The 20,820-nt window shown below is 35.5% G+C and overlaps 1 protein-coding gene across 11 annotated transcripts in view; it reads left to right on the forward strand.

The window, feature by feature from the left end:
- Positions 1–20,820, forward strand: part of TANC2 (tetratricopeptide repeat, ankyrin repeat and coiled-coil containing 2) — a 357,151-nt gene that overhangs the window by 224,621 nt on the left and 111,710 nt on the right. For all 11 annotated transcript variants that reach the window (XM_079905965.1, XM_079905957.1, XM_079905960.1 and 8 more), the window contains one exon: positions 9,328–9,453. In XM_079905965.1, coding sequence (XP_079762091.1) covers positions 9,328–9,453 — 126 coding nt within the window. The remainder of the gene's footprint in view (positions 1–9,327; positions 9,454–20,820) is intronic.

Raw genomic sequence — 20,820 nt, forward strand, 5'->3', positions numbered from 1 at the left:
TGTATATTTATATAAAGTTCAGAAAGACAGACAAAACTATGGCACTTCTGTGGTGAAGAACTAAAGTAGTGGTTACCTTTGGTGGGAGTATCAATTACGGGAGCCTTCTATATCTTGATCTGAATGGTGGTTGCATGGGTGTATACACAGATAAAAATTTATTGAGCCAAATACTTAAGATTTATGTACACTATGTATATAAATTATACCTCAACTTAAAATACATATAAAGTATATATTTAAGCTCTTGTCTTTCTAGAAGGGTTTTCCTTTGTCTTTGGTTTAGAAATAGCAGTCCTAGGTGACATCACTAGATCTTTGAAGAAATACCTATTTTTAGTGTTGATTAAAAATATCCAAATAACTTCAAGAACTGGATGATTTACTTAAGGTGTATCAGAAGTTTGTTCCTTTTTCTTGCAAATAGTATTCCATTGTACGTCTCTACCTCATTTTATCTGTCCATTCACCAAGTTGATGGACATTGAGGTTTTTTCCATTTTTTAGCTATTGTGAATACTGCTGCTATGAACATTCTTGTGCCAGTCTTTGAATGGATATATATTTTCATTTCTCTTGAATAGATACCTAGGATTGGAATTGCCGGATCATAGGGTAAATCTATGTTTAACTTTTTAAGAAACTGCGAAACTGTTTTCCAAAGCGACTGCACCACCCACAGTGTGTGGAGACTCCTGTTTCTCCACCTCCCGTCTACCATTTGTTATTATCTTACCTCTTATTATGGTTATTCTAGCAGATGTGAAATGCTGTCTTGTGGTTTTAATTTGCATTTTCCTAGTGACTAATGATGTTGAGTTTATTTTGTGTGCTTATTAGCTATTCATATATCTTCTCTGGTGAAATAACTATTTTTTATGGGCTGTCTGTCTTCCTATTAGTGAGTTGTTAGAATTTGTTGTATATTCTGCATACGAATCCTTATCAGAGATGTGTTTGTAAAATATTTTCTCCCACTCTGTTGCTTATCTTTTTGTTTTCTTATTGATGTATTTTGAAACACAAAATTTTTTTAAATTTTTATTCCTTTATTGAAGTGTACTTGATTTACAATGTTTCAGGTGTACAGCAAGGTGTTTCAGTTATACATATATATTTGTATGCTCTTTCAGATTCTTTTCCATTATAGGTTATTACAAGATACTGAATACAGTACCCTGTAGGTCCTTGTTGGTTATCTATTTTATATATAGTAGCGTGTATCTGTTTATCCCAAATTCCAAATTTTTCCCTCCCCCCTCCCTTTCCCCTTTGGTAACCATAAGTTTGTTTTCTATGTCTGTAAGTCTGTTTCTGTTTTGTAAATGAGTTCATTTGTATCGTTTTTTAGATTCCACATACAAGTGGTATCATATGATATTTGTCTTTCTCTGTCTGGCTTGCTTCACTTAGTATGATCATCTCTAGGTCCTTCCATGTTGCTGCAAATGGCACTATTTCATTCTTTTTTATGGCTAAGTAATACTCCATTGTATGTATAGACCACATCTTCTTTATCCATTCATCTGAAACACAAAAAATTTGATGACATCAATTTATCAGATTTTTCTTCTGTGGACCATGCTTTTGGTGCCATTTTTTTTAAATCATTTTAACAGAAAGTAAAACTGTTTATATCAAGTATTATAAAACACTGATTTTTCTTTGTTATTGAAGTTTATTTTAACTCAAGTACTGAAAAATACTTCCTTACATAGTTAAATGCTTTCTTCCTTCTTTTTTTCCTTCTACCCTCCCTCATGTTAAAACATAAATAAAAGGGATAATATTAGTCTAAATTGTTATTCTGATAAACCTTAATTATTGATTAGTTTTTCATCTATCACAGTGGTCATCTCATAACACTGGCCTTTCTGGCTAGCAGAGATTTTTCAGATTCCTAAGCAGTACTGATCATGCTTCTTCAATAGATCTGTCCTGGAGAATAGGATTTTATACTGTTGGAGGAGCACTTACTGACTATGTTGAACAAAATACTTCATCAGAGAATTATTTCTTGTCAATGTTGAATGTAATACAAACAGACCTGCTATTGCCTACAGGGCAAGTCATAGGTCAAGGAGTAGTTTGTATGGGAAACCATGTATCTGTATCTGTGACCATGTTCTGTATCTGGAAACCATGGTTTCAGATCCTCACACAGAGGCAGGAAAGTAAACCAAACGACTCAATTATTTTCAAAATTTAATAGATTATAGGTTGAAAGTGTTTCCAGAATGTAGAAGGACAAAATTACTTTCACCTGCTGACTGTATAATGTGTGTAAATATATGATAAGACCACAATCTCTAGTAGCTTAAGTGATTAGATACCTAAATCAGTTTTTACAGTAAATTGTATTAGCTCAGGAGGGTCCTCTCTTCTCATTTTAGCTCTAGATATATATGTTTTCCTTTACTTTCTAATGTACGTAGAAGTGGTTCCCCAAGCTGGGGGAAGATCAAATACTCACATCTCCTTGGTGAACAGGAATGATTGATGATTTCAAATATGAGATGAGTTTGAAATAGGGAAAAGAGTCAGTATATTTTACTTACTAAATTGTTCTAAGTATATGAATGGGGTTGGGGAGTGATGAATGCCAGTAATAAAAGGCTTTGTTCAAACTCAGCTTTTAAATTTCCTTCTTTTTTAAACTTTATCTCAGTATGAGTGATATAATTATTTATTTTAGAGACCAATTAATGTTGAATAATGATATGAAAATACCATTTTCATCACATTTTTAAAAACCTAGGGAATTAGTTGTTTAATTGGTCCTTGCTGTGTTCTAGACTTCTCCCCACCTGGGGAAGAGAAGCATCCTCTTTAGCTTGAGCTTTGTGGCATCTTTACAGGACCACATTTGTCACGACCAGGAAATTGTCAAGGAATTATATGAGGCTGATGCTGGATTGAACTCTGAAGAGTAAAACTGTCTGTGTTATTCCGTAATTCTTGATTTTAAAGAGAATTGGAAAGGATATGTGGCTTTTATAACACTTTTATTTTCAGGGAATGGAGTCAGCACATATAAAATGTTTATGGTGATTTATTTTTTTAATATTTTCTGAGATTTTAACTCACTACAGTGTATTGAAGTAACATATGTAATGAAATTTTTTAAACAATCATGTACTTTTTATTGATTACGAAAGTAGGTCTGATTGAATAAATATATTGGTCAGTTAGATTTAGCTATATACCTTTAGCAACATAAAGATTCTTAAACAAGTGAAGTCTAAAGTTAATGTACCAATTAAAAGCTCCATATACCACAAATGAAAATAGTACTATTTACTGAAAACATAAAAACTTTTATCTTGAATGATGAAGTGATTAAAGGTGAGTTTTGGCAGCCTAGCATTAAAGGTTGGGTTTTTCCTGGAGCAGCTCAGTTTTCTGAATATAAATTTAGAAGTTTATGCACCTTTAAATTAAAATCGTAAAATATGAAAAAATCAAAACTGTCTTTTATTGTTTTCAAAATGTAAATCACTATTGCATATTTTTAAGCCTGTTGTGTTGGAAGGAAGCAGAGAACCCTTGTGGACTTGCGGTTGCATGGCAGAAATTATCAGAGTAGGCTGTCTGTGGTCATCCTTGATGTCTTAAAATGAGATTGGCAATGAATTGGAGGGATATGAGAAGCAGGAAATGTTCACTTACAACAGCTGTCCTCAGTGCTTTGTGTGAAAATGAAGAGTCTATCAGGGAAACATGCAAACAACAGAAGTCAGTTAAAATATAAACCCTCACCATCTGCTTCTTAATGTTTGGTGCTGCACATTTTCCTAAGAGAAGGATCTTAAGAATCAGGTAAATGCAAAATGGGAATCCTGGGGGATTTAAATGAATCCAATCGGAAACTGTAATAAAGATTTTACCAAAAAGAGTAAAATCAGAAATGGGCTTTTCTGCAGTCAGAATGTTGGCTTTATGAATCAAGGGTGTAAGAACAGCAGAGTGGCTTCTTGCCCAGGCTGTAGCAAACATAAAGTGTCATTCCAGGCTCCCTGCTCAGGTCAGCCAGAATGGCAATTGTGCTACTAAAATCTGTTTGCATTAGTGGCAACTGATAGAAGAAGAAACAATTTAAACTGATTCCAAACTCTGTAATACAGAGTTGCCTCTGGAATGTTTTGTACCAAATGTCATCTGCTGGATTTCTTCCTGCCCACTTGTGTATTAAATTCAAAAAGTATGTCAGTTAAATGTTCTGTAAATGAGTCAGCTGTTCCAATCTGATGAAATCTCAGAAAAATATATGCTCCCTGTTTCCACTTCCCTCTTCCTTCTCTGAAAACAAGGATTTTTAATGACATAGATTTTATGGGCTTACTTTTTTAAAGCATTTTCTTTTTACATAAAACTTTTTATTGTTGACTTGTTTTTCCTATTTCATCAGTTCACTTCAACTTATCTGATTAATTCTTATATTTGTATCTAGAAAGTGTTCATTAAATATTACAGTATTGATTTAATTTGACAGAATTATCTCAAAAAAATTGCCAGGACAATTTCACAGTAAGAGTAGCACTACAAGGTGGGAATATATGTGTCCCTATAGATCTATCACTGGTGTTTTTATGGGATGATGATGTACAAGGCATTGTTGTTATAGCCACCTCCTTCATCCTTAGCTTTCAGATAACCCAATGAGACAAAACCTAATTTGTTATTCATTGATTGTTTAAGTATAGGCAAAACACAACGTGTATGTTAAATACAATTATTTAGTCATTAGAATAGCACTTATTGAGCATATGCTATATATGCCAGGCACTCTTCTAAGCACTTGAGAATCATCAATAAACAAAACAAAGATTCTCACCCTCGTGGAACTTACATTCTCACCAGGGAAAGTAAAATAAACAGAATAAATAAGTAATTTATATAGTATTCAATACAGTAGAAAGTGATATGTGTTATAGAAAAAAGTAAAGGATCAGCAGTACCTGAAGGAAGATTTTATGAATATCATTGGAGCCAAGCATATTACCATAGTGATGTCTGTTAAACATTAAGCAGAGCAATAAGGAAGGTGAGGATAGAGCCAGACAGATTTCTAAATCTAAGTAGGACTAGCCTGGAATTTAGTTCTGTATTGAGCATTACGAGCAGGGCACTCTGATTTACTCTAAAGGAATGTAGTTATCAAAGAAGAATCAGACATTTCCTAGTTGCCCTCAAGAACCTACCATAATCTAGTGAGGGAAGACAGACATGTAAACAATTAGCTGAATAACACAAGTTCTAATTAGCCATATATGTATATGGTTGCTGAAAGGGAGAAGCAATTAATTCTGCCTGGGGGATCTATCAGGGAAGCAGAAAAAGTGTAGCCTGAGCAAATTTTGACAATGAGTGAGATGTTTGGCAAAGTATGACAAAGACTTTTTCTCAGAAATTGGCTTGCAAATAGAAAAGATTCATGTGACTACGCCGGAGAGTACAACTACGTACAATTAGTGAAACAAAGGCCACAGCGCATAGAATTTCAGATCTCTTGGCTGATCTTTCCAGTATTTGTCTGCTAAGTCTTTAAATACTATATTTGAAGGGACAAGAATTTTGAAAATGATGAAGCAGAAAGAAACTGAAAATAAGACTAAGGAAAACAACTTAATAAGGAAAAGAGGCAGTAAAGAAATTATTTTGGATTATTTGATAAAATAGTGATAGATTCAGAGATCAGAGAAAAAGATATTATTGCCAAAATAAGAAAAAGAATGAATGTTTTAAGAGACTTAGGTAACACTAACCATAACTCAGTTGCAGTCTAGAATAAAGCAGTAGTTCCCCATTGGCTGGTTCAGAGCTATAGTGCTTGATACTGAATATCTCTGCTTTTCCTTAGTTCAGTTTGCCTGTGAGTATTTGGACTTGTAAAGGAATGACCTGTTTTTCAGTTCGGTTATTGCAATATTTTTTCTTTTTCTTCTAATGTCATTTATCTGAACTGAGAAATGTGCTGATTCCAAAATATATTTTACTACATTTCTTGGTTTTGTGAAAAAAAGCAATAGAACAACTGATGTTCATTTTTCTAGGAATTACTATGGTAAAGCTTAGTTTAGTAAAACTTGTTAAGTTCACAGTAAACATTTACATTTTATAAAAGCGGTCAGTAGCTCTTCATTTAATATAAGAAGTTGAACCTGTGAAATGAAGGCTGTGCCAGAAGATTTTTTTAATACAAAGAAATTAAAATGGATTATGTAACTGCTATTTAACTTAAATCTATACTCCAAGTATAGATCTCCCATAGTTTAATCTTTAAAAGAGTCATAGATGGATATAACGTATAAAAAGGAAAGACTTTAGGCTTCTTTTTTTAACAAAGCTTTTTGCTCCACTTCATGTTGTGTATTTCTATATCATTCTGCCTACTGTTAATGAAATATATATTCTCTTTTTATTAAAACATACCAAACCATCTTAGTGTGTTAGCATATAGAACCATTTTAGTAAAAGTACCCTGCTAGAACCTTGCTTTAAAATCATATAATGTACCATTAATATTGCCATAATGATAACCAGAAATTTCTATCACTCATCCAGCTGTTACAGTTTTTATTTGAATTTTGTTTTAATGTGAATAAAAGAAAATAAAAAATTCTCATTGTCATTGGTCTTTTCATATTACTCTTTAGTTTATCAGCTTAAAAAGTACCTTATAAGTATTTTTCTTATTAAAAAAATAACAAATTTGGACTTTTGTTCTTTTGTTTCTTCTGCAGAAAATTTTGAAGTGCAGAGATGTATTGGTCTGTGACATGCAGGGCACCTTACTGTGCATTGGCAAGGCCTTTATTGCCAAGTTTGATCACTGCTCTTTGAAACCATAAAAAACAGAGAATTCAGGGAAAGTGACAAAGATGAAGAAGGAATGAAAAATAAGCTTTTTAAGAAAGAATTAGATTTGTTTAGGTTTAAAAGGAGAGGAGGGTACAATGCAAATAGTGCTCACTGGATTGAGAGTTAAGATAGCTGGTTTCCAGGCCTGGCTGTCCAGTGAATAAGTGAGTCACTGTAGATAAATGACTTCACTGTCTCCTAAACTGTGAAAGGAGGGGATCTGACTAGATTGGGGTCAGCAAGTATTTTAGGCTTTGCAGGCCATATGGTCTGTGTCGAAACTATTCAACTCTATGGTAAACAGCTATTTAAACAAAGAGGCAAGGCTGTGTTCCAGTAAAACTTTATGCGACAGGCCAGATTTCATCCACAGGCCATAGTTTGCTGACCTCTAGTCTAGATGGCCTTTAAAACATCTTTTACATCTGCGTTCTGTGATATTGCTTTATTATCAACATCACATAGTAAAAGAATTGCTGTTCTGTTATTTTCTATGCTATCTCAGCCAGGGGCTAGCCAGGAGACAGAAACCCAGAGATATTTTAACAGAAGATGTTATATATAAAGAATTGTTAACTAGGTTTTAAAGAACTGAAAAGGTAAAAGAGAACACTGAGATATCATGGACTTAGCAACTTCAGGAAGCAGCTACCACTTCTGAGCCTGTAAACGAGAAGAGGTTGGGATGATTAAACCATAGAAGCTTGGGGGAGAGGCCCCACAAAGCTGAAACAAACATCTCTGTGAAGGGGCCATGCTCAGCTGATGCTAATATTTCTGAGTTCCAAGGAGGGCTCTGTGGGGACAGGACTTCTGGGGGCTGCCCACCCCCCACCTTTTTTTTTTTTTTTTTTTTTTGGTAGCTACACACATATGGATAAAGAACCTAGCAAAAGAAAATAGACTTTGGTTAAAACAGGAGGGATTGTATGAAACATAAGAAAGAACTAATTCACAGAACCAAATTAGAACCAGTGGGGATGGTGTAATTGTCTCCAGTGTTTTTAAATAAGAGATTAGAAAGTTATCTATTCTGGATAGTTTTAATTTCAGAATGCAGAAATCGAGATTATCTTTTATTCTTCTGATATTTATTCTCTTTCTGTCTCTGGTGTGTCATGTGTCATTTGGCTTCCCTTTCTTGGTTTAAGTTCCCTGGGCTAGCTTTCAAAGACTTTTATTTCCTTATAGAAACTATATGTATAATTTGGATAACTTCCTTTTGTGTGGGTTTCCAGTAGATCCAGGTAAATAAGACAGTTGAGGTAATTGAAGGGTGAGGGGAATATATGTCTCTTGCACTTGTTCTTATTCTTTTCTCTCTCCCTCTCCCTCTCTTCGATTTTCTCCATCTTTTCTCTCTCTTTTTCAGCTCATGGAGCTCTTTGTAACTGACTTTGTGCCATTCATCATAGCCCTCTTTATGTTATTGTTATGTCTTACCTTGACTGAGGATGTGGACGTTGCTTCACTGGAGCTCAGCAGCCAAGAGTGATCTCAGTTTGCTTCCTTTCACCCACTCCAAAATGTCCCAGAGGTAGACTAGCAATGGAGCCAGCAAGGGCACCAAGAACAGAGCCTGGCGCACAGGAGTCTCTCAGTAAATAATTGTCATGGAATTACTGAACTAACCCCCAGCACAGTATCTTACATAGTTGGCAACAGATTGAATTAACGGTTTAATTAATCACGTATGAGCTCTAAATAACCATTTTCTGATGGAAGTTTGGGGGTTTTTTCTTTCTTGTTAAAAGCTTTTTGTCTTCAGCACTTCCTGATTCTTGGACTCAATAGCTCTCAGTATGTAGCAGTGCCGTTTTACCCCCATCTTCTGCCATTTTCTCTTTCTCTTTCGTGGCTAGGTTAGGGGTTAAAGGATTTATAGACGCAGTGGGAAGCCACTGTTACTTGACCTTCATCTTCAGAGAGCAACAACACGTTCTTTGGAATTCATGGACATTGGCATTTCCCTAAATGCTATTTGGCAATTCTCTGTCCGTTGTCCCAGGTGCCCACCTTTCCATTATATACATATATATACACACATGTGAAAATTGTTTTTAGGATGTTTTCATATTTCATTCTTTACCGTGAATGGGAAATGTTGAAAATAGAGCTTCATGGTTCTTTTCTAGCTTAATATAATTTGGAACAGATTTCTCCACTGATGTTTATACAGATGGGATTTGTGACCCAAAAGAAGCAAAAACTAATAATCTTTGTTGTCAGGTACTAATGTGTTTGCCAACTTGTTGCTAGTATTCTCTATAAGCTCAGGCATTTGATAGTGAAGGAGCCACAGACAACTCTTGACATGTTTTCCTGGCACATGTTCCAGACACTGATGAGGACTTTGAGTTGAGCAAATTCTCAGTAAATGTATCTGCTCTGATTCTGAAGTCTGGAGATACAGACTGACAGTTTTCTAAACTTAGGTATTCTGACTAAACTCTTCTGTCTTATCAGCCACAAGCTCCACCCACTTGGAGGACCTCGCTTACCTGGATGAGCAGAGACATACACCTTTGAGAACTTCTCTTCGAATGCCAAGACAGAGCATGGCCGGTGCTCGCACACAACAGGATTTAAGAGGTTAGAACCACAAGAGGGCTTTGCATGGGGATGCCCAGGGGAAAATGGAAATGGGCAGTAGGCAAAAAGTTCCTTTGTTTCCAATTTCCACACCTATTTAAGCCTCCCTTAAGTGAGGATGTAACCAGTTCATTTCTGCTGAATCTAGAGAGAAAGGTGAACACAAATACATTGTATTCATCATCATAGAAAGGCAGTGTAATTACCAACAGTTGGAAGCATTGATTCCTTGAAATTCTGAAAGAAAACAAGTGGAAAGAGCTAGGGTTGATGGGGGAAATAACCTTTTTAAGGTCCTGGATTTTAGAAGTAATTGTTGACCAATTTCAGCCCTAGCCCTATTGCAGGTGAACTTGATGCTGCTAATTTGTTTCACTAGAGAATGCATTTCATTTACATTCTAGTGGCCATTTCTAGTGACATACAGTACTTTTATTTTCTTAGAATTTTAGTGCATCTAAACAACTTATCCTTTTCCCATTCAGACACCTGTTTTTTGTGCATGCTACATGCTTCTGCAGTCAGGAACCTGATGTTTTTGAAGACTTTTCATTTTGTTATAACCACAGTCTAGTTGAGAGGCCTGTTATTGGTGTCTCTGTTTGTGCCTCTTGTTTGTTCAATTGAACCAAACTGTCTGTGATAGTCTTAACAGATGGTCTGCTTTCTCTAGTATCTAGTAATCCATAGCTCTACTACCTCAGGTGCATTATTTATTTTATCTTATAGATTATTTGCATCTTTGCTCTTCTCCTCACCCCTTTTCCTGTGCCCTACTCTAATCTGTATAGTGCCACATGCATAACTCACACAGGAAGGGACTCAAACACGCCTGCTGTCCATTCTGGAAGTCATTATGCTGACCGTTTTTCACTGATGGCTCAGAAACTAGGAGCATAAGATAATTAGTTGTATTGCTACAATTACCATACCTCCCATCAACAGTGGTGAGTTGATGGCCTCAGTCATGGTTTTAGTTCCCAATCCTATCCATCCTGCTTGCTGTTTCTTCAGTTAGCCACATCTTAGTTGCTTATCCCAGAAAGTGGAATTATGTCAAGTATTACTTTAGTGCTGCTATACTGATCATGTCCAAAGCCTGAATAAATTTATTCAAAGGCCAACTAAATTATTTGTGCCATGACCAGAAGGCATAATAAAGAAGATGGGATATAACTATTGATCTGTATAGACCTTCAGATTTGATTGAAAATCTGCCACATTGGCATCACCTTGCATTGCATTACTGAAAAACATACTGACATTGTTGATTTTATTTTCTGCTTTGCTAGTCATTGAATAATGGATTTTATACCACATCAAAAACAAAATAAATGACAGATTCCAGCTATGTATTTTTGAGAACTCTTCATGTTGGGTTTTATTGATACTTGATGACACATGTCTACTTCCAGTATCTAAAGATTTTAGTAAGGTCTTCGGCAGATACGTTCTGGTGAGCTTGATGTTTACACATAGATATCAGCTGTGTATAGAATACAATGAAAATCCTTTCCATTTCACTGAGCTTCAGCCTAAACATTCAGCAAAACCAAAGTGCCTCCAAAGATTTTTCCAAAGCATACCTAAATCTTTAGGAAGCTCTCCACCTGAATAATGCATTCCTAACAAAACTAATTTCATATCCCTTGCAGGTAGGGTTTCAACTTACTGCTTACATTAATACTTAAAGATGGAGTTCGTCCGTTGATGAGTGTGCTATGGTATTAGTGTTTCAGTTCCTTAAAGCTGTCTTTTCTTTCAATAAGTTTTCTTTTAGCAGTCCAAAGGGTTGGAACATGCCATCCAGTTGAGTGTATTAATCCATAAGAGACAGGGTGTTTACTAAGTATTTTATCTTCTAAAATTAGCATACTTTTATTTAGAACTTTGAAGCCCTAGACAATAACCTTCCCTCAAAAACATGTTATCTTGATCACTATTTACAAATGAACTCTGTAGCTTAGACATTAACAAGAAAGGAAAGCAAACTTGGACAGATTTTCCTTGTGTTTCTGTAGACCTGTTTGGCAAGCCTTTATAATTTGTGGTTATTATATCCAAAACAGTACACTTTACTATAGAAACAGAATCATATTGTTTTCTTGGTATAATTTTAAAAAATCATGTCACATCATGTTTTCTACTTTTATTTTAAGGAACATACAAATTGCAGTCATATTTCAGTTTTATATCTTCTGCTAACTCTGGTTATGATTGAAGTAAAACAACTTTACCCCAGAAAAGTAATAAAGTGATTGAAAACTTTTTTAGTGTACATTAAGGCATCTCTTTCTACATTAGAGGTATATCTTTCTGTATTTTAAAGTATAACTCAAACAAGTCCTATGAAATAGTTTTTAAATCACAATTCCGGTTTTAAATGACCCTGGATCTTCAGAAGAAGGTAGTTAATGGTCATGTACACTGTAGTATATCCAGTGGGTACTAAATTAACTGACTGGTTTCAAGTGCAGAGATTATCTGAAGTAAAATCACTGTGATATATGAAGAGATGGCAAGCATTTATTGGGCCCTTCATACAGGCAGTCCTGCACTATTTTGTTCAGAGCTGTGGTTCTCAAACTTTTTGGTCCCAGGACCTCTTTCCACCTTAAAAAATTATTGAGGACCCTAAAAAGCTTGTGTTATATGAGTTGTATTGATTGATATTTACCATATTAAATTAGAACTGATAAATTGTTAAAATACCTATTCTTTTTCTTTTTTAATAGTAGACACATTAAGTGTTAATGTAAGCTCTGGAAAATTCCACCCTACCCTTGTGAGAGAATAAGAGTGGAAAAAGACAAATAATCTCTTAATATTATGAACATAGTTTTGCCTTTGTGGACCCGCGAAAGTGTCTTGAGAAGCCCCAGGGGTCCCAATATCACACTAAGAAAGACTGGTTTAGAGGATACCATTGTAACTGAAGATAAGTTTTATGCCTTTAAGGATCACGCAGCCTGTTTACAGAAATGTGGAAAAGTGTAGTTTGAGAGTTGGTTAGAAGTTATTCATGAACATGGTTTAATAGTACAGGCATAGTTCATTTAACAGTTATCTTAATAATAACTGCAGTTGTTTGATCATAATAATAGTCTTTTGACCGCTGAAGCAGAAGTTGCTGAGGTAACCCATGAGCTACAGTTTGGATCTTCAAGTTCAGTATTAACATTTGCTTCATTAGTAAAAAGTCTTTTTTTTTTTTTTTTTACTTCTCAAGACAGCTGTTTTGAACAACTGTTCTCCCAAAATTGATGTTTCCAGAGACCCAGCCCAACAGTGGGGAGGAGGTCACATAAGTGCACTGTCCAGGATTTTAGTGCAGCAAGTCAGTAGATTTCTAGCTGTCAACCATCCAAGAGCTTGAGCTCTAATGACAAAATAGTTACAGTAGATTGTGTCCTAATGCAGAGTATACAGCTAGTTAACCTACTACATGTGCCTTTTAAGTCCCAAAGCCTAATGTCCTTGACAGATATTAATTTGAAATCTTAAAGTTTTTAAGTCAAGTTTTTAAAATTATTTTCAGGGTCCATTTTTAATTTAATCACCTTGTGTAAATGTGGAGTCATGCTAGACCTGAAACCTCTCACTCTCTCTGACCACCTTAATGGAATCTCTTTTTACCCAGATAAAGAAAGAAACTGTTTACTGTCCAGTAAAAGGGAAGAAGAGGATGTTGGTTTTTATGGATAAATGTAATAAATCTGAAGAAAGAATACATAAATGCAACCAGGGGAAGTTAAAATACACAAAGCAGGGCTTCCCTGGCGGCACAGTGGTTGAGAGTCTGCCTGCCGATGCAGGGGACACAGGTTCGTGCCCCGGTTCGGGAAGATCCCACATGCCGCGGAGCGGCTAGGCCCGTGAGCCATGGCCGCTGGGCCTGCGCGTCCGGAGCCTGTGCTCCGCAACGGGAGAGGCCACAACAGTGAGAGGCCCGCCTACCGCAAAAAAAAAAAAAAAAAAATACACAAAGCAAATCATAGCATAATGACTTTGAATAGTAGCTACTTGGGGTAAATTAACAACAGATCATTATTGCTAAGACTCTGGAACCTGCCTGATGTGAAATCATCATCACAGTATTCTGCTTAAAGAGATTATACATTCCTAATTAAAACTTCATTTCTCAATATGTGTTGGTTTCCTTAGGACTTTTACTAAATCCCATTACATAAATGGCCATTTGCAGGCATTGGATTTAATTAATAGCTGCTTTAATAGATACTAGGTTGGGGCGTATGTGCAAATGATGGTCTGACTCATTGGCAGAACTGATGTGAAATTGACCCTGACAAAGTTCACTTGGCTTTGTCAAAGCAAAAAATTGAATTTTTATCAAATCAAATCAGTGTTTCATGCCATTTGTGAGTCCCCTACTTTTCCAAAACAATGAATCCTTTCTGAAGATGGCTAAGTTGTATGTCATGAAGCTAATAATCTTGCATTAGCCTACTGAGTCATACATCCCTGAGGTTGCTTAGTCATCTTGATCATTGCCTGGCTAGCTCTCACATTTACAAGGGAATATTTCCATCAGTCTTTTCTGTCTCACTGGTCATTGTTTTATTTTTCCAAGATAAAATTTCTTTCTTTTTAGGTAAATTGAAAATCCAGAAATAAAGTTGCATGCACATAACTGCCTATATATAAATATTAGGATAGATTGTAAGCTTTAGTTGTAGGAGGTGATCCTCTCACCTCCAGCCAGCTCTTTTGCAAAGTACCCTAAAATTTTAAAATGCAGTACTCAAACTGGATGTCTTTGTCTGCTAGAAAACTGATTTATACATTTTGGAGTAGTCTAGCTGTAGTTTTTTAAAGCAGATCGCTACTTGTTAAAGTAGCTCAAATCAGTACACAGATCTGGTTTTTATATAAACCAGCTTTAGTTGGTAAATCTGTCTTAAAATTTGAAGGCACAAACAGTGGCTAATATACAACCAAGTTCCTCCACAAGACCTGAAAGGGAAAATTAGCCTTTGGGAAAGAGAAGAGTCTATAAACCATTTAATCTTCTAACAGGGCACGTATTGACCTCTCGCATTAAATAACACACTACTTAAAGAAAGGCTGTGGAGTAACATGAAAGAAATTCTAATCGTGATATCTAGTTCTGCAAGAATAAATCACTGAAAATATTTTTAAATGCCTTAAGTGCAATAAAGAAAAATAACTGTTAAGCCATTTTTATGTTTTGATCTAAATTAGATTTAAAGAATAGCTTCCCAGTTAATCTTTCTATCATTATATTCTCCAAAAGTGACTAAATCTTATTAAACTAACCATAATGCCAGTAAATTTATTTAGGTAACACTTTGTAAAACATTTTTGATTCAGTAAAATGATCTAAGTATTCCAATCTTGCAGTATGTAATAAAAGACTTTTTATGTAATAACTTCCCCAGATACTAACAAAATATAGCACAGGAGAATTTCCTTTGTAGGGCCATAGCTGTTTCATCACTGAGTGTTCACTTTAAAAATGTTGAATCTGGGTTTCCCTGATGGTGCAGCGGTTAAGAATCCGCCTGCAAATGCAGGTGATACGGGTTCGATCCCTGGTCCAGGAAGATCCCACATGCCGCGGAGCAACTAAGCCCATGCGCCACAACTACTGAGCCTGCTCTCTAGAGCTCGTGTGCCACAACTACTGAAGCCCGCATGCCTAGAGCCCATGCTCCGCAGTAAGAGAAACCACCACAATGAGAAGCCTGCACACCGCAACACAGAGTAGCCCCTGCTCACCACAGCTAGAGAAAGCCTGCGTGCAGCAACAAAGACCCAATACAGCCAATTAATTAATTAATTTTTTTAAGTTTAATCTTAAATTTCAAGTAATTAGCCAGTTCTGATTCCCCAATAAAAATCTCACCTTCAAGATCAACAATCTAATAGCACAAAACTATGTTGACATAGTTATATAATTCTTTTATCAGATGTTTCACATTTTAAAAGGTTTACCATTTTTATACTTTCCCCACATTTTGAGATATTAAGTGTGAGGAAACATGTGAAAAGTAGCAACATTTAGGAGAGTTGGATTTTCCCTATTTCTTCCACTATTTTTCAAGGATCATTGTTCCCTTCCTGAAAATTCCACTCAGCAATGATTCCAGGTTTTTCTCAACAAATGTTTTTCTATAAGACGGATGTCAGAAAGCTGAAATTTAATATACAAGTTTTTCAGAGACTCAAAGTGTTATTTTCAAGAGGCAAATAAGCCTTTTCCCTTTTTTATCCCCACATTAGTAGAATACAATAGACTTCTTAAAACACTAAGACAAATGCTGAGAATGGGGCACTTTTAAACAGATAAAAATGATAGCTTACATTTATTGGAGTTCTTATTCTTTATAGACCCAGTGTTAAGAGCTTTAAACATGTTATTTAATCCTCACAACGCTTTGATGAAGTGGGGCAGTAAGGAAACTGGGACTTAGAGAGATTAAGTAACTTGCTTAGAGTTACAGGTCTAGTAGTTGGCAGTGCAAGGATTCATTTCATATGTGGAAGACTCTGGAGCCTGTGCTCTTAACCACCATGCTATCCTATGTCATAGACAATATAATATAAAAAGCTTTAAGTAATATAATAATAGCAATACGATGGCTTATTGTACATAGTTCAGTACACCGGGGTGTTAGGGATGGGAAACAGTTGCATATAAACACTAATTGCCGGATGGTGGTTGCTAAGCCCTGCAGGAAGTGGAAAATGGGGAGTTGCTGTTGATTGGGCATATAAAGTTTGAGTAATGCAAGATGAAAAAGTTCTAGGGATCTGCTGTACAACATTGTGCTTATTGTTAATCATCTCATATGATTATTTGCCATCAGATATCTTTTTTAGTGAAGTGTCTATTCAGATATTTTGTCCCCTTTTATTGGATGGTTTCTTTTCTTATTAATGAGCTTCAAGGGTTTGTTATATAATTTGGATACAAGTCCTTTATCAGATGGGTACTTTGCAAATATGTTTTCCCAGTTTTGGGCTTGTCTTTTCGTTTTCTTAACAGTATCTTTTAAAGAGCAGAAGTTCTTAGAAGTCCAGTTTATGAATTTTTGCCTTTGATGGATTGTTCTTCTGGGGTTGTATCTAAGATTTCTTTGACAAACCCAAAGTCACAAATATTTTCTCCTGTATTTTCTTCTAGACGTTTTACAGTTTTAGGTTTTACGTTTAGGTCTGTGATTGATTTGGGGTTAATTTTTGTATGTGGTGCAGTGTGTGATATGTATCAAAGTTTTCTGGGTTTTTGTTTTTGGCATGTAGATATACAACTGTTCTAACATCATTTGTTGCAAATACTGTTCTTCCTCTACGGAATTCCTTTTGCACCTTTGCACTGTCAAAAATCAGTCATCCATATATGTATGGATCTGTTTCTGGACTGCTTCTGTTCCATTCATCTGTTTGTCTTATCTTGATGCTAATACCACACCTTCTTGATTACTGTAGCTTTATAATAAAGCTTAAAATCAGGTATTGTTAACCCTCCAATGTTGTTGTTCATTTTCAGAATTGTTATGGCTATTCCAGGTTCTTTGTATTTCCATATGAAACCTTGTAAATTTCTACCCATAAAGCCTGCTGGAATTTCGATGGGGATTGCATTGGATCTGTAAATCAATTTGAGGAAAATTGACTTCTTATCAATGTTGAATCTTCCAATCCATGAACATAATATATCTCTCCATTCATTTAGGTCTTCCTTAACTTCTCTCAGCAATGTTTTGTAGATGTACAGAGGTTGAACATATTTTGTCATATTTACCCTTCAGTATTTCATATTTCTTATGCTATTATAAATAGTATTGCTTTCTGTTTCTAATTGTTCATTGCTAGTGAACAATTACATAGAAGTACTATTGATTTTTGTATATTGCTTCTGAATATCCTGAAACCTTGCTATTGCTTCTGTATCCTGAAACCTTGCTAAACTCATTTATTATTTCTAATGACTTTTTTTTTTTTTTTTTTTGCGGTATGCGGGCCTCTCACTGTTGTGACCTCTCCCATTGCGGAGCACAGGCTCCAGACGTGCAGGCTCAGCGGCCATGGCTCACAGGCCTAGCTGCTCCGCGGCATGTGGGATCTTCCCGGACCAGGGCACGAACCTGTGTCCCCTGCATCGGCAGGTGGACTCTCAACCACTGCGCCACCAGGGAAGCCCCCTCTAATGACTTTTTAATAGATTCCATAGGATTTTCTACATTAAGATAATCATATAGTCTGCAAACATAGTTTTACTTCTTCCTTTTTCTTTTTCTTATCTTGTGACTCTGACTAGAACTAGTACATTGTTGAATAGAAGCAAAGAGAGCAGAAATCCTTACCTTATTCTGATCTTTGAGAGAAAGCATTCAGTCTTTCACCATGAGATACATTAGTGATAGGTTTTCAGTAGATGCACTTTATCAGGTTGAGGTTGTTCCCCTACTATTGTTAGTTTGTAAGAGTTGTTTGATTTTTTATTTTTTAATCAGGAGTTTATGTTGGATTTTGTCAAGTGGTTTTTCTGTATCTGTGGAAATAATCATATGGTTTTTTTTTTGCTTTGTTAATATGATGAATTACATTGATTTTTCAAATGTTAAGCCAACTTTGAATTCCTAGTATAAAATCCACTTGATCATGGTGTATTTTTTTATATTGGCTTCAATTTACTATAATTTTTATATTTTTTTGCATCTGTGTTCATGAGATATATTGGGTTATAGTTTTCTTGCAATGTCTTTGTCTGGTTTTAATACCATAGTAATGAGAAAGTATTCTCTCCTCTTTAGTTTTATAAAGAGTTTGTGTAAAATAGATGTTATTTCTTCCTTAAATGATTGGTTTTTGCTCATGAAGCCATCAGGGTCTGCAGTTTTAATTATGGGAAGGTTTTAACTATCAATTCAGTTACTTTAGTAGATATAGGCTATTCAGGTCATGTGTGGGTTTTTTTAGTGGGCTTCATTAGTTTGTGTCTTTCAAGATATTTGTCTATTTTATATAACCTGTTGAATTTATTGGTATAAAATTGTTCATAGTTATCCCTTAACCCTTTTAATCTGTAGTCATGTTACCCCTCATTCTTGATTCTATCCTTATTGATATGTCTTCTCTTTCTTTCCTTATTAGTCTGCTTAGAGATTTATCAGTTTTATTGAGCTTATTAAATCTTTTATTTTCATTAATTTTTCTATTGTTTTTCTGTTTACTATTTTATTTCCACTCCGATTTTTATATTTCCTTTCTTCTGCTTACTTTGGGATTTTTTTCTTTATTTGCTAATTTGCTGAGGTAAACGGTGAGGTCATTGACATAGACCTTTCTTCTATTCTAATATAAGCATTTTAATGCTATAAATTTCCCTGTTAAGTACTGCTTTAGCTGTATTTCACAGATTTTTGTATTTTCACTTTCATCCAGTTCAAAATACTAATTTGCTTTTTGATTTCTTCTTCATCTGAGGGATATTTCTGGGGAATTTCCAGATATATATCTGCTGTTGATTCCTAACTTAGTTCTGTTATGGTCAAAGAACACACTTTGAACAGCATGAATTCTTTTACATTTATCCAGAATTTTTCATGAGCCAAAATATGGTCTGTCTTGGTAAATTTTTCAAGGCCTTTATAATACTTGTGTCTGGGGTGTCCCTCAGGTTCACTGATTCACTAGGAGGACTCACAGTACTCAGCATATAGTCATTCCCATAGCTATGCTTTATTACAGTAGAATGATACAAAACAAAATCAGCAAAGGGAAAGGTAGATGGGCGAAAGTCCAGAGGAAAGTGGACACAAGCTTCCAAGTGTTCTCTCTCAGTGAAGTCACACAACATGCACTTAATTCCTCCAGCAATAAGTTGTGACCTGTGTGAAATGTCTACCAGGAGATCTCATTAGAGATTCAGTGCCCAAGATTTTTATGGGGGTCTGGTCACATAGACCTCCTTGCCTAAAAAAAAATACCAAAATTCCAGATTTCCAGAAGAAAAGCAAGTATTCAGCATAAACAATATTGTTTGTACAAACAAATTAGGCACAGTGAGCCATTCTTCTTAGTTCTTGGAATGGTGTGAATCCTCTTGAAATCTACGTTCCCAAACTTCAGTAAGGGCCAATCTTGTAAGCAGGCTTTCTAAGGGTTAGTAGTCTTAGGCCTGTTATGTTAACTCTTTTCTGCACAATAGTATATTTCTGTTTCTCTCCTCTGAGCCTTTATGTTATTGTTGTGAGACAGTTTATTTATCTAAATGTTATAAACCCCACCATATAAAAGTCAGTTATCTTTTAAAGAGTTGTGAAAAAAATCTTATATGTTAATCCACATAGTTCCCATTTCTGGTGCTCTTCATTTCTTTTGTCGTATTTTTGTATCTGATGTCATTTTTCTTCTGCCTAAAGGACTTCTTTTAACATTTCTTATGTTATGGGTCTGCTGGTAACTAATTATTAATTTTTTCAGCTTTTATATGTCTGAAAATCTTTATTTCATCGTTATTTTTGAAAGATATTTTTGGTGGGTATAGAATTCCAGATTGACATGTTTTTTCTTCTCATAATTTAAAGCTTTAGGTCTACTGCCTTCTCATTTGCATTGTTTTTGACAAGAGATCTGCTGTCATCCTTATCTTTGTTCCTCTGTACTTAATGTGTCTTTTTATTCTGTGGCTGCATTTTTTTCCTCTTTATCACTGGTTTTGAGCAAGTTGACTGTGATGTGCCTTGGTGTCATTTTCTTCATGTTTCTTGCCTTGGGGCTCATTGAGTTTCCTGGATCAGTAAGTTTATAGTTTTTGTCATATTTGGAGATTTCATAGCCATTATTTACTTAAATATGTTTTTTTGTCCTCCACCTTTAAGGACTCCAGTTACACCTATACTTAACCACTTGGAGTTGTCCCACAGTTCACAGATGCTCTTTTTATTTTTTTTAATAGTTTTTTTATGTTTATCTCTTTTTTCTCTGTGTATTTCATTTTGCATTGTTTTTTTGTGGGTTTTTTTTTGGCGGTACGTGGGCCTCTCACTGTTGGGGCCTCTCCCGTTGTGGAGCACAGGCTCCGGACGCGCAGGCTCAGCAGCTATGGCTCAAGGGCCCAGCCGCTCCGCAGCATGTGGGATCCTCCCGGACCGGGGCACAAACCCGCGTCCCCTGCATCGGCAGGTGGACTCTCAACCACTGCGCCGCCAGGGAAGCCCTTGCATTGTTTTTATTACTGTGTCTTCAAGGTTACTCATCTTTTCTTTTGTAATGTCAGATTTGTCCCAAATCCCATCTAGTGTATTTTTCATTTCTGATGTTTTTTTCTGTAGAAGCACAATGTGGGTCTTTTGTATCTTCCATGTCCCTTTTGAA

Source organism: Stenella coeruleoalba (assembly GCF_951394435.1).
Source record: "Stenella coeruleoalba genome assembly, chromosome: 19".
Lineage (NCBI taxonomy): Eukaryota > Metazoa > Chordata > Mammalia > Artiodactyla > Delphinidae > Stenella > Stenella coeruleoalba.